The sequence below is a fragment of the Bubalus kerabau genome, chromosome 15, assembly GCF_029407905.1.
Source record: "Bubalus kerabau isolate K-KA32 ecotype Philippines breed swamp buffalo chromosome 15, PCC_UOA_SB_1v2, whole genome shotgun sequence".
Taxonomy (NCBI): domain Eukaryota; kingdom Metazoa; phylum Chordata; class Mammalia; order Artiodactyla; family Bovidae; genus Bubalus; species Bubalus kerabau.
This window is the reverse complement of record NC_073638.1, coordinates 29,276,233-29,290,183: the sequence shown is the minus strand read 5'-3', so window position 1 is coordinate 29,290,183 and position 13,951 is coordinate 29,276,233. Positions and strand designations below refer to the sequence as shown.

At 54.4% G+C, this 13,951-nt stretch overlaps 1 protein-coding gene across 1 annotated transcript; it reads left to right on the top strand.

Moving 5' to 3' along the window:
• Positions 1 to 1,593: 1,593 nt before the first annotated feature.
• TREH (trehalase) lies at positions 1,594 to 13,916 on the top strand. The gene is given in 15 exon segments (XM_055548298.1): positions 1,594 to 1,697; positions 7,996 to 8,096; positions 8,233 to 8,377; positions 8,460 to 8,553; positions 10,042 to 10,136; positions 10,291 to 10,383; positions 10,500 to 10,616; positions 10,722 to 10,844; positions 11,078 to 11,127; positions 11,216 to 11,410; positions 11,907 to 12,124; positions 12,396 to 12,507; positions 12,855 to 12,967; positions 13,223 to 13,276; positions 13,521 to 13,916. Coding segments are annotated over 15 exon segments (1,755 nt in total). The 3' UTR covers positions 13,662 to 13,916.
• The last annotated feature ends 35 nt before the right edge of the window (positions 13,917 to 13,951 follow it).

Below are 13,951 nucleotides of genomic sequence, written 5' to 3'. Positions count from 1 at the left end.
CCCCCAAACACACTCGTCTCTAAAAGAAAATGTGGTCTAAACATACAATGAAATGTTATTCAGCTTAAAAAAAAAAAAAAGGAAGGAAATCCAGACATGCAACAACATAGGCTGACTTTGAAAACGTGTAATGAAATGACAAATGCTGCATGACTCCACTCACATAAAGCATCTAGAAGGCAAATTCATAGAGACAGAAAGTGGAATAGTGGTTTCCAGGGGTGGTGGGGAGAGAGGATTGAGGAGTGACTGCTTAAAGGTTATAAAGTGTGTGTTTGGGATGATAAAAACAAAAAGGCTTGGAAATAAATAATGGGGATAGTTGCCAGACATCAAGAATGTAATGTAAATCCAATTGTGCGCTTAAAAACGGTTGAAATGACTTGTATTTATGCTGCGTCTATTTAAGGACAAGAAAAAAACTTTCAAGGAAGGAAAGAAGGAAGCAAGGGCGGAAGGGAGCATACAGCATCTGGAGGCTAGGGTGCCAGGAAGGAGGTGGGCGAACCCGCAGAGCAGAGGACCGCTGGGGAGGGAGGGATGGGGCGCTGGCAAGGGCAGGCACAGGCCTAGCCACCCCGTCTTGGGGCGGACACCGAGCCGGCACCACCGCTCTGGGCAGCGAGCCCGAGTCGCAAAGGCAAAGCCATACGAGCAATAAACTCAGGCGGTGCCGGCTGGCAGCACCACCTTCCCACCCCACCTGACCCCCCATCATTCCAGGCCTGAGGCAGGGGTCCTGGGTCAGGCTGCTGCCTCCTCACCCGTCCCTTCCCACCCCTGCCCCTTAAGCCCCTGCCCTGGTGCCGAGGGGGGAGCTTCCTACAGCAAATCAAATCCTGCTGCCTCAGCTCACGGGCTTCTCTGCCACCTCCCTCACTGGAACCCGCTGCCTCCTTGGCTTTGGCAAAGGTCCCCGACAGGCTGGTGCCAACATGTCCCTCTGGCCTTGCCTCGCTTCCCTCCCCTGCACCAACCCCGGGTCTCTCTTGCCAGGCTGAGCTTCTTGCAGCTGCCCTGCCATTGCCGACACCGGAACAGTCTGCAGTCCATTCCTTTGGCAAACTCCTATGTCATCTTCAACACCCGCAGCAAATGTCCCGAGTATGGTAGGTCTTCCTCCCGCCTGTGCTCCCACAGCCTCCCTGGTAGATAATCACAAGGGTCCCGGGCTTTCACACTGTACCTGGGACAGAATCTTGAGCCCTTCTATTTGAAATGTTAAAGGAAATGGTAACCCCCTGAGGTGGGAACCTCGGAGACATGAAAGGGACCGGCATCTGGGTCACAGATGTGTGGCCGAATTTTGTCCCATCTCCCCACACTCACCCCGCCTCTGCGGGAAGGGCCTGAGCAGGAGGCCCCAGCTGAGGCTGAGAAACAGAAGGGGAGGAAAAGACAAAGTCAGGGGGCAGGGGCGGCCCCTGTGAGCTGAGGGCAGGAGCAGAGAGTGGTCTGCGTGGTCCAGCTCATCGTGTGGCCACGCCTCAGACCCGGACTTTGGTTGCCCCGGGTTGGCAGGCGAGGCGAGCAGGCTGCGCCCCGGCTAGCAGGAGGCACCTGGCGCTCCTGTTTGGCCACAGCCACATTTTCATGCAGGGGAGGACCTGGGGGCTGCATCTGCTGCTCCTGCTGGGGTTGAGGCTGGGGTCCCAAGAGGCCCTACCCCAAGAGGCCCTGCCCCCACCCTGTGGAAGGTAGGAGCGGAGAAGGCAGATGGGGTTGCAGCTGGAAGGCCAGGTCTGGAGGGCCGCAAGGAGAGCTCAAGCATCGGGGTCAGCCCTCCAGAGAGGAGGGAAGGGAAGGAGATCAGGTCTCAGGATCTGTGCTGGGCACTGACCCCCAGCGCTAGGAAAAGATGGGGCAGCCTGTGGGCGGCTGGACACAGGCCAGGAGCCTGCCACCCAGGGAGTGCTCCCTCCCTCTGCTCTCCCTTCTAGCTGCTCCTTGAACTGTGCAGGCCTGTTCTCAGGGTTGTTCTGGGAAACTTCCTGCTCAATTTCCTTGCCTTGGATGTGAGAGTGGGAGTAGGGACCTGCAAGGAGCCCCTGGGTTTGACCTCTGACCTCCATGACCAAACCTCTTTCCAAAGCCACAGTTTCCATCTCCAAATAGCAGGGATGAGTGACCCCATCCTGCTTCTGGGACTCACAGGGCAGCCACTCTCCCTTCATCATGGGTTTATTGAGTTCTTGCTATGCCTCCTGAGTTGCAGCAGTGAACTAGAAAAATGAGGTCCATGAAGGTTATTATTACATAACAAGCCAGAAAAGTAATAATAGAAGTTCACTGGTGATGGTTGTTGTCTCTAAGTCGTGTCTGACTTTTGCGATCCCATGGACTGTAGCCCACCAGACTCTTCTATGAGATTTTCCAGGCAAGAATACAGGAGTGGATTGCCATGCCCTTCTCCAGGGGATCTTCCCCACCCAGGGATCGAACCCATGTCTCCTGCATTGGTAGGCAGGTTCTTTACCCCTGGGCCACTGGGGAAGCCCATATCTTCCACTAGTACTCACCAAATGTTTATACTCATGGTTACAGTTTAATACACACATGAGGCATGGCCAGACGGGAAGCCTTGGCACCCATGAATTTTTACTGGGGATCAGTTACAGGGACGTAGTGTATCCTCATGGTGACCCTAGTTACTCATTCTCCAGGTCTCTAAAGGTCAAAATGATAATGGGTGGCCCTCAGCCCCCACCTTAAATCACATTAATAGGATAAAATATCTGGCATGGTCCAAGGTCCCAGGAAACAAAAATGTATAGGTTAGGGCCCCAGGAGCTTAGAAGGTATCTCTTAGGCACGTATCGTACTGTCTTTGAAATGTACAGGGTATAAACACAATCTGCTATGTCAACTGTTTACTGCACAAACAACTTATTGTATAACAAAGAATTTGTCCAGTCTTTGTCCTGAGTTCCTGGAATATAACTTTTAAGAGCTTGGAAATTTCCCAAGTGACAGGAGTGTCTTTGGTATCCAGGTTAAGCTCGAATCGCTTCTGTGACTGAGGTGACTCATGGTGAGTCCCTAGATGGGTCATGCTACTACGATGTCTGAAGTAGGACAGGTCATGTTAGAAGATGAAGTGATTAGAAGGTTGGGGCTCTGGGGTGCCTGATACCAGCCTGACCTCCTGACGGGGCGGAAGATTGGATTTAATCACATAGTTGATGATTTAATCAATCATACCTATGCAGTGGGGCTTCCCAGGCGGCACTAGTGGTAAAGAACCCACCTACCTATGCAGGAGACATAGGAGACGCAGGTTTGATCCCTGGGTCAGGAAGATCCCCTGGAGGAGGGCACAGCAACCCACGCCAGTATTCTTGCCTGGAGAATCCCATGGACAGAGGAGCCTGGTGGGCTACGGTCCATAGGGTCGCAAAGAGTCAGACGTGACTGAAGTGACCTAGCACACATGCGGGCACGCACCTATGCAACGAAACCCCAAGGAAAACTCCGGACACCGAAGTTCAGTGCAGCTTCATTTTGGTTGACCCTTCGATGCGCCAGGAGGCTGAAGTGTCCTGATTCTATGGGGAGAGAACACAGAAGCTCTGTGCTCAGGACTCTCCCAGATCTTGTCCTATATGTGTCTTCGTTTGGCCAGTCCTGACTTGTATCCTTATGAGAACTATAATGCAATCCCAATACAGTGCTTTCCTGAATTCTGTGAACCGCTCTTATAAATCACTAAAACTTTAATTCTAGCAAATTCTCATGGGAACTCCTGAACTTGTAGCCAGTGGTCACAAGTGGTGGAAACTTCAGGACCCCTGAACTTATAACTGGTGCTGGAGTGAGGGCAATCTTGTTGGGGACTATAGCTTTGACCTGGGGGTGGCATCCAAGCTAACTCTTGGTGGCAGAATTTTATTGCAATATTGTAATTGTTGTCAGAACATGTGTGATTTGCTAGGATGATCTTGTCTCACTAAAACACGTGGTTTGGAAAGTGCAAGATGAAATGGCAAGGAACGAGCATCTTTTGATTCCTGGATGGCCACAGGGTCACCCATGTGTTCAGAATAGCAGTTTTGTTGTGATCAGTTACTGGAGGTAAAAGTTACCAATGGAAGTTAGAGCTGATGGATCCAACTCTTGGGGTATTCGCTGACCAAATGCATAAGAAAGTGCAAAATAAGAAGACAAAAATAAAAAATAGAATTTCTTGGTATTGTCATCTAGAATAGCAAAAATGAAAGTGAGAGATAAGCCATACTAAGATTCTGGTCAGTCCTAAATACAGCCTCTGGTCTCAGGGCCTCTGCTAACAGAATGTGCTGGGGAAGGTCCTGCTTCTGGCTGCCCTGATGTGCAGCCAGTAGCCCCAGAGCCATTTCCAAAGGAAAAAATTATTCTGAAACAACAAATAATGAAGAAAATTAGACTAATTCCCAAGAGAATATGATAGACAGAGGACAGAGCCAACGGTCTCGTCCCAGCAGGATAGGCATCTTAAAACAGTTATTTAGAATGGGGTGAGGACTTCCTTGGTGGTCCAGTGGCTAAGAATCCACCAATCAATGCAGGGAACACAGGTTTGATCCCTGGTCCGGGAAGATCCCACATGCTACAGAGCAACTAAGCCTGTGAGTCTTAATTACTGAGCCGGAGAACCCTAGAGCCCATGCTCTGAAACGAGCACCAAAGACCCAGCATAGCCAAAAATAAGTAAATAAATAAAAAATTTTTAAATGGGGTGAATAAAAAAATTCCTTGGCAGTACAGAATTTAGGATCTGCACTTTTAGTGTCAAGGGCACGTGTTTGAGCCCTGGTGGGAGAACTAAGATCCTGCAAGCCCGGGTGCATGACAGGAAAAAAAAAGAAGAAGAAGAAGAATGGAGTAAATAAAGCAAACATTTATGGGAGCAAAACAAAAGAGGAAGAAAAGAGGGAGAATCAAAAGACTGATTTCTTTTCAAGAAACGGGATAAATAAAGCAGCCATGTGTGCACACACGTTAAGTGGCTTCACTCGTGTCTGACTCTTTGCGACCCCATGGACTGTGGACAGGGTCAAAAGAAAGGTTTTCATGCAGCATCCTTCAAGGTTGATTGAACCAATGGGAACCCCTGCAGGTCATCCAAAATGAAAAGGCCCGAGACAAATCTGTTTTATTCACCCTACTTGGGAGCAACTTGGGAGCAAGACATAGGCAGCAACACGAAGCCTGACCTCCAATCTGCTGGGGCAATGGTGCCAAAATATAATCAAGATAAAGGTTGATGGCCGGGTCAGGGTCCCTTAGCTCTGTCCCACCCTGGAGACCCAAAACTGGATATGTAGCAGTGGGCAAAATGGTCAGAGGGTAGAGGAGGCTCCTGGACTCTGTGACATGGGAACCCCATGCACTGCAGTACCAAAAGCCACTGGAGAGGACCTAAAAGAGGCTACAGTCAGATTAAGAGGATATAGAAATGCAAGAGTTGATGGGATGAAGGGGAAAGGTAGTATGAAAAAAAATGGAATGTTTAAACAGGCTTTATGTCAAAGGATTGTTTCTCCTTCGCCTGAATGTTTTATGGAAATGAATGTCATGATTGACAAGGAACACTTACCCTCCCTGGTACTCAAAGACCAAAGGTATTCCAGACCTTGCTGAAGTTCTAAGAGGTGCACAGTGAGGGGTGCAAGGGTTGGTGCAACCAAGATGAAAGTTTGAATGAAAATTGGTGCTTGAACAGTTCTGTTGGGAAGTGACTGCATCTATTCTACCTGAATGTATTACAGGAACGGATATTATAATACCTGACTGGGGAATGTTTCCACTGTCTAGTATTATAAAGCAGAAGACATGTAAAGCCATCCCTCAAGCAATATTAATTGAATGTTCCAAATGAGAACCAATAAGATTGCCTGAGTCCACATAGATTGTAGCCTTCTTCTGGGGAGCACAGACTGGGACTTACAGGAAAAGCCTTTGGGCACCTCCCAGCTGAGACTTTGGACTAAAGAATTTCAACTAGAGAGGCAGTTACTAGTTTGCTATCAGATATTAATTGAAGCTTTCCCTGTGACTGAAGGTCAAAAGATAATCTTGAAACCTGAAATGCCCATATTATTTTAGGTGATATTGGAAAATGCTCTAAGATGGAGGGACATGCCCAGAGGAGTTCCATAAGAAAATGGAAATGGTTTATGCAGGACCATGTTCCTGGGGGAATGGAGAGTTACTCAGCATATGTAAGAGCAGGCAGACTTTTCCCCTAGGAATGATGTTGAAACCACCTAAGGAACTACCAAATTCAACTGTCACCTAGGCAAGTGCCCTATGAACAGCTCTTGATTGACTGACAATGAATTGCTTGGTTTATGGATGGCAGTCCCAAGGTGAACATACAACGTACTGTTTGAAAGGCTGCCACTCTTATCAAAGAAGACAAGACCAAATCAGCTCGGTGGGCTGAGTTACATACCATTTGTCACTGTGTTTGGGTTTTTGCCTACTCTCGGTCAGGGGCCAATGGCCTGGCCATATGGTCAGACAGAAGGGCAATGGAAAACTGGCGTATTAAAATGATGCCCTTTTGTGTCATGGTCCTCTGGAAACACTATGGGAATTTGAATAGTGCATTAAAATAGAACACATTGATGTCTATGAATCAATATAAAGCCAAACATAGGGGCTTTCTTCATTCAATTCTTCCATCACTGCAAGGAAAGTGAAAGTGTTAGTCACTCAGCCGTGGCTGACTCTGTATGATCCTATGGACTGTAGTCTGCCAGGTTCCTCTGTCCAGGGGATTTCCCAGGCAAGAATACTGGAGTGGGTGGCCATTTCCTTCTCCAGGGGATCTTCCCAACCCAGGGATCGAACCCAGGTCTCCTGCATTGCAGGTGGACTCTTTATCTGAGCCACCAGGGAAGCCCCACTGCAAGGGAAACAGCTTGCAATTCAGCCCATGGGGCTGTCTTGTTCTTATGTTTTCCAAAGATCTCCCTCAGGCAGTTAGGGTGCAGTGGCTTTCCAACCAAGATACTGTCTGTCCACTTGGAACTTCCATCACTAAATGACCAAGTTTTTGCTTGGTCAATTAAAAGCTATTCACGGGGCACCTCCTGGTGGCTTCTCTGTTGCTTCCCCAGTCAGCCCTGCAGGAAGTGAGGCCACCTGCCCTTGAACACAAAAAGTACCTCCTTGCATTCCCCCAGCAGCCTGCTCCTGCGGAAACCATTTCCATCGTTAAGGAACTCTCGGGGCACTGCCTTCTTTATCAGAGCGTGTCTGACATCACCCAAGGCATTATGGGTATTTCATGGTTTCAAGAATGTTTTGTGTTTTTCAATCATAGAGGAGGTTTCCATCAATATCCAATAGCAAGCTAGTGATCCTCTCCCGTATGGTGTGTATCGTACACTACATCTGGAAATTTCCTGGTTCAAACTTTTCGTTGCGGCCACTGAGTACAATCCATAGGGTTTTGCCACAACCTCTTACAGCTGGGTCCATACAGAGCCACTGAATAGAGCTGGTCCATCCCACAATCACTGATCAAAGCGCCACTGAACAACGTTCTGGGCTCCTCGCCAGCCCCCTAACCCAGTGAGAACAGATCCGTGCCCCTCCCACTCCTCCCCTCCGGATCCCTATCCACTGACCTCTCTCCCACTAAAACCACCTCACGTGCGTAGAGCTGGGAGAGGATGAACAGGAAACTCCTGGTGTGGACACGCTCTGAGCTACAGCGCCCTCCCTCCTCTTGTCCACCTGGCTTTCTATACTGTTTCAAATTAACCAGCGAGCTGGGCTCAGGCAACTGTTTAGGTCCTTTACTGCACAAGGACCCTCCGCGTTCTCTCAGCCCTGATGTCACCACCACCCACAAACCCCTACCACACACGTGCACAGGCACACACGTGCACATGCCCTGGCACACCACAGTCCTCGCCCCTCCCAGTCAACACGCCCCAGACTGCTGTTTTCTTCTCCCCTGTTGGTGGTGACCCAACCTACTCCCCTCCCCGACTCTCTCTGCAGCCAGATTTACTGCCACGGGGAGCTCCCGCGGCAAGTTCAGATGGCCAAACTCTACCAGCATGATAAGCAGTTTGTGGACATGCCACTATCCTCAGCTCCAGGTGAGAGCCCCAGGGGGCCCCTCCTTCTCCTGAACCTTCCACCAAAAGGCAGGGGGCAAAACCAGGCAGGCAGGGGTGTCTGATCAGGGAAGACTCCCTGGGGTCCCGCTGACCCCTCCTGCTGCCTGTCCCCCAGACCAAGTCCTGAGGCGCTTCTGCGAGCTGGCCCAGGCCCACAACCTCAGCATCTCCCGGCAGGAGCTGCAAGTGTTCGGCCAAGAACACTTTCGGGCTGTGGGGCAGAAGCTGCAGCCCTGGACCCCCGAGGACTGGAGAGACAGGTACAACCCTGGACACAGAACAGGAGAGGGGCCTTCGCTCAGGGCTGCCACCCTCAACCCTGTGGGCCCCGTGGTCTTCTAGCCCCCAGTTTCTGCAGAAGATCTTGGACCCCAGGCTGTGAGCCTGGGCAGGGCAGCTGCACCAACTCTGGAAGAAGCTGGGAAAGAAGTTATCAGTGCTCTGGGCCTCGCAGAGGGGATGGAGGTGGGGAAGGGGTGAGCTGCCTAGGGCCCATCCTGTTCCCTCTACGCCCTCACCTGTGTAGAGCTGGGAGGGGATGAACAGAAAACACCTGATGTGGACCCAGCAAGACACTGGGACCTATTTCCTGAGAACGCAGTCCTTGAACAGGACTCTCCAAAAAGAACTTCTGAGAGGGAGGAGGGCAATCTACTTCTAACTCCTCACCTCCTCCCTGAAGCCCTCCCTGCCTCCCCCAGGCAAACTGAGCTCATCCTCCACCCCTAGCTGCCCTGTCCTGCCCTTCACACCCCTTCGGACCCCGTGGTGACTGTTCACTCCCCTGCTGGGCTCCCTCTTGCCTGAGCTCCTGGGGCCAGGCCTCTGCTCAGGAACCATAATTGCTCCCTCTGATTCTGGCCCAGGCCTGTGCTCAGCATGGTCTGTTACGCACTTTCTCCCCTTTGTCTGAGGCTCAGAGAAGGCAGCCTTTTACCCAAGGCTGCACAGCTCCTGTCCTCCAGCCCGGCCCCAGGGCCCTGGCACCCACTGCACAGAGCGGGGCTCCCGGGTCATGCCTGTGTCGCCTTGGGCTGCTTTCTCAGCAGCCCCCACCCAAAGGGAAAAACCTGAGCCCCTTCCTCTGCTGCTGCTAAGTCGCGTCAGTCGTGTCCGACTCTGTGCGACCCCATAGACGGCAGCCCACCAGGCTCTGCCATCCCTGGGATTCTCCAGGCAAGAACATGGGAGTGGGTTGCCATTTCCTTCTCCAATGCATGAAAGTGAAAAGTGAAAGTGAAGTCGCTCAGTCATGTCCGACTCTTAGCGACCCCATGGACTGTAGCCCACCAGGCTCCTCTGTCCATGGGATTTTCCAGGCAAGAGTACTGGAGTGGGGTGCCATTGCCTTCTCCGAGCCCCTTCCTCTGCTCCCCTCCAAATCTCTGACAGGCTGGCCTCTTTCCCACTAAACCCCCTCACGTGTGTAGGGCTGGGAAGGGATGAACAGAAAACTCCTGATGTAGAGTAGCGAGCCCTGCTCTGACGCTCCCGCGCTCTCCCCGGGCACGCTCATCCATGTCCGCCTCACTGGAGAAAGCTGTTGGGGTTTCATCCACACCTGGGCCAGAACTGGAGGCCCTGAGCCTGTGGGCCTGGCTTCACGGTGACCACAGAGATTCAGGGGGCACTGGGAGCCAAAGGAACCTGCCACCAGCTGGCTGCTAATCCTGGCTGCTGTGTGGTGAGCCCTGGGGTGCCGGGCTGAGGGGGTCCCGGCTCCTGCACACCGCTGCTCTTGCTGGGATTCTAGAAGCCGGCACGTGGGGGCCAGCAGACCAGACTCCCCATGGCCCAGCCTGGACCAAGGCCACACGGCTGAGCAGCGCCAGAGCTAGAGCCCAAGCCTGGGCTGCAGGGCCACCAGCCTCCGCTCCACATGGGCCCAGGGTGCCCGTGTCCTCTCTCCTGACTCCAGGTGAAGCCAGAAGTCTTCAGCCACCCCGAGCAGTTCTCGCTGATCTACTCAAGACACCCCTTCATTGTGCCCGGTGGGCGCTTTGTGGAGTTCTACTACTGGTGAGCATCCAGGGGTTGCAGGAGGGTGAGGGGTGGTGAGGGCAGGCCAGTGCCAGCAAGACATCTTGAGTGGGCTGGGTGCCCTGGCCTGCACCCGGGTGTGCAGGGCAGAGGGTGGTGTGGGCAGTGCCTGAGCTGTCTGTGCCCCCACCAGGGACTCCTACTGGGTAATGGAGGGTCTACTCCTCTCTGAGATGTCCGAGACAGTGAAGGGCATGCTGCAGAACTTCCTGGACCTGGTGCAGACGTAAGGCGGGGTGGGCACCCCAGCCAGGGTAGGTGGAGCAGGTACCGTGGGCCTGGGGCGGGTTTGCCTCGGCTCTGGCAGCCAGGTGGGCCGGTCAACAGGCCTCCTCTTGGCAGGTACGGACACGTCCCCAACGGGGCCCGCGTGTACTACCTGCAGCGGAGCCAGCCCCCGCTCCTGACCCTCATGATGGACCACTACGTGGCCCACACCAATGATACCACCTTCCTACGGTGGGCACCCCTCCCAGTGCTGCCCTGCACCCTCCTTCCTGAGACCTCCCGGGGCGGGGCTGGGGCGGGGCGCCTGGACTGAGAGAGTGCCCGGCTCCACCCCAGGGACCACATTGAGACCCTGGCCTCGGAGCTGGACTTTTGGACTAAGAACAGGAGCATCTCTGTGAGTTCCAGGGGAAAGAGCTACATCCTGTATCACTATGAAGTCCCTTACGGGGGCCCCAGGTGAGGACCCACCCGGCCAGCCTCTAGACTTGTTGTGTGTTCCCTCCGGTTTGAATGTCAGGACTTCCCTGGGCAGGAGGGTGGGGGACTGAGTCCCACCTCTCAGATGATGAGCTGATAGCCCTGGGCCGTCTGGGGCCCCGGGACGGCTGAGCCAGCGTGGCTGGGACTCCTGCAAGGGCATGGAGGGTCTAGAGACGCAGTGCCAGGCCCCCCCACTCTCCTCCCACCAGGCCAGAGTCTTACAGCAAAGACGCAGAGCTGGCCGCCACCTTGCTGGAAGGTGAGCAGCAGGAAGGGAGAGGCTGAGCGTGGGCCTGGGCCGTGCGTCAGGCCCCAGGCTGCTGTCTGTCGCTGCCCTGTCCTCACAGGGAACCGGGACACTCTGCTGGCCGAGCTCAAGGCCAGCGCCGAGTCCGGCTGGGACTTTTCCTCACGCTGGCTCGTGGGCGGCGTGAACCCCAGTTCGCTCAGCAGCATCCGAACCAGCAAGCTGGTGCCGGTTGACCTCAATGCCTTCTTGTGCCAGGCGGAGGGGCTCATGAGCTACTTCTACTCCAGACTGGGTGCGCGTGCCCGCAGGGAAGGGAAGAAGGGTGCTAGCCCTGCTTGGGTCCCTGCCTCGGCCTCGGCAGTGGCGCTGCAAGGAGGACCGTGAGGGGAGGACCTCCAGCTCCCCGGCCTCACCCCACACCCCCAAAGCAGCCGTGTCCCTCCCTTTCTCACTGTAAGGACCTAGGAGGGGACACCCTACCCCACAGATCCAAACCCCTCTGTCCCATCTCCCTGCCCTTTGAGCCAGGGGAATCCACACAGCCGGCCAGTGTCCCCTTGAGGACAAACCTGGGATAGGCCGGTGCAGGGCCTGGGAGCTGCTCGGGACCACGTGCTCAGGGAAGTCCCGGTGCTAGAGGCATGAAATGCGATGGGCTCTGCTCCACAATAGCATGGCCCCTTGGTGCTCAGGACCTCTGAGCCCAGGGGAGGACAACAGGGGGTCAAACTAGACCCCCTGGGAGGCGGGGGGCCCTGTGGCTTAGCCTAAAGAAAGTGTTGCCCCAGGGAATGACTCTGAAGCCGCAAAGTACAGAAATCTGCGAGCCGAGAGCATGGCTGCCCTGAAGGATGTGCTGTGGGATGAGGACAAAGGGGTCTGGTTTGACTATGACCTTGAGAACGAGAAGAAGAATCTGGAGTTTTACCCATCCAACTTTGCTCCTCTCTGGGCCGGCTGCTTCTCTGACCCAGACGATGTGGATAAAGCTCTGAAATACCTTGAGGTGAGGCATACCTGGAGCAGGGTGGGCTGCTACACCAGGGTAGGACCACCTGCTTGCTCCCTGACTCTGACCTGTGACCTCTGGCAAGTGGCAGCCACACATCCCGACTCCACCGTGTCTTAGCATGCAGGTCCCACTTCGGCCACAAGGGGGCGGCTGTGAGCCGAGAAGAGAAGGCCCAGGAGGGGTCACCTGGCTTTAGGAGGGCCCAGCCTCTTGGCTCCCTGTCCAGCCCCCACCCACAGTCACGATAATGTCTGGAACCTTCTAGGACAGCCGGATCCTCACCTACCAGTATGGAATCCTGACCTCTCTCCAGAAGACAGGCCAGCAATGGGACTTCCCCAATGCCTGGGCCCCCCTGCAGGACCTGGTCATCAGAGGTAGGGAGGCAGGGATGGGGCCTACCCCACCTCAACCCCATGAGGACAGAGGCTCGGCCTCCCTAGTATTGAGGAGGCGAGAACAAAGGATGCAGAGGCTTTTCTCTAACTTCTCTGCTCTCTCAGCCTCTCAGCAAACAGTTACTCCTGCCCCCACCTGTCAGGGGAACCAACCTTCCACTCTCCTTAAGCCAACCTAGATTAAGAGCAGCTTGGCTTCTGGTTCCAGGAAGGAGGTCTTAGCACCTGGGCCTCTTTCCCTCATTGAGGAGAATAAGGTTCGGGACTCTGCTACTCCTGGGATGGGAGCTCTGAAGATTTAGGGTCTTGCCATGGGTGGGGTCTAGGTCTGGCCAAGTCTCCTTCAGCCAAAGCCCAGGAAGTAGCTTTCCAGCTGGCCCAGAATTGGATCCGAACCAACTTTGATGTCTACTCCAAAAAGTCAGCCATGTATGAGAAGGTGAGCTGGCCGTAAGTCTAGTCCCTGGGGTCCTCCAGATCAGGGTAAGATGGGGAATTGTCGGGCTTTGCAAAGTCAGTGCCCAGTATACCTGGGGCAGTGGCGGCACCTGGTGGTCATTCTTGGGCACTGCAGGGCTCAGCCGCTGGCCAGAGCAGCTTCTCCCTGTAAGGGGCTCCCATTGCTTGCTTCCCTAGAGGCCTGGTTGGGGGCTGGGGCAGGGCTTGACCTTAAAGCTCATCCTCTTGTCCTCAGTATGACATCAGCAACGGTGGACAGCCAGGTGGTGGAGGGGAGTATGAAGTTCAGGTGAGTGGGCCACATCCTCCAGGAAGCTTCGGGGCTGTACTGTCCCCATAACTGGCCATGACCTCCCCTCTCTGGGCCTCAGTTTCTTCTGTGGAGGCTGCATCCCAGGGAGGAGCCCGACTGGTGCTCCCTGGTACCCCTGGGGCTGGGGGGCCTGGGCCTCTAGGTGGGGACCCCACAACCTATAAGAGGACTTGGGGGCCTGCCCCAGGGGTCTTGCCCCATGGACCTTACCTTTCTCCAGGAGGGGTTTGGCTGGACCAATGGTGTGGCTCTGATGCTGCTGGACCGCTATGGGGACCGGCTGAGCTCAGGGGCCCAGACCGCTCTGCTGGCGCCCCAGTGCCTCGCAGCTGCCCTCCTGCTCAGCCTCCTGCCACAGTGACGGGCCTTCAGGTCCCCATCTGGCTGCAGCTCCTGCCGATTCAACCTCCACACGTGTCCCTACCTTCTCCTGCGCCTCGATCCTTTATCCCTGGAAAGCCCACCGCCCCCCTCCTTGTGCCCTCCCCCAGCCCAGTCCTTGATCATAGCGGAGTGGGGGTAGGGCAAGGACCTGGGGGTCATGGTTGGGCCCTGGGTCCCTCCTGGAACATTTAATAGGCTGGAAATGCTGCATCATGGATCAGACCTAGTCTCCTTTCCCACGAACCCCAACTCCACGCCGCTCACAAC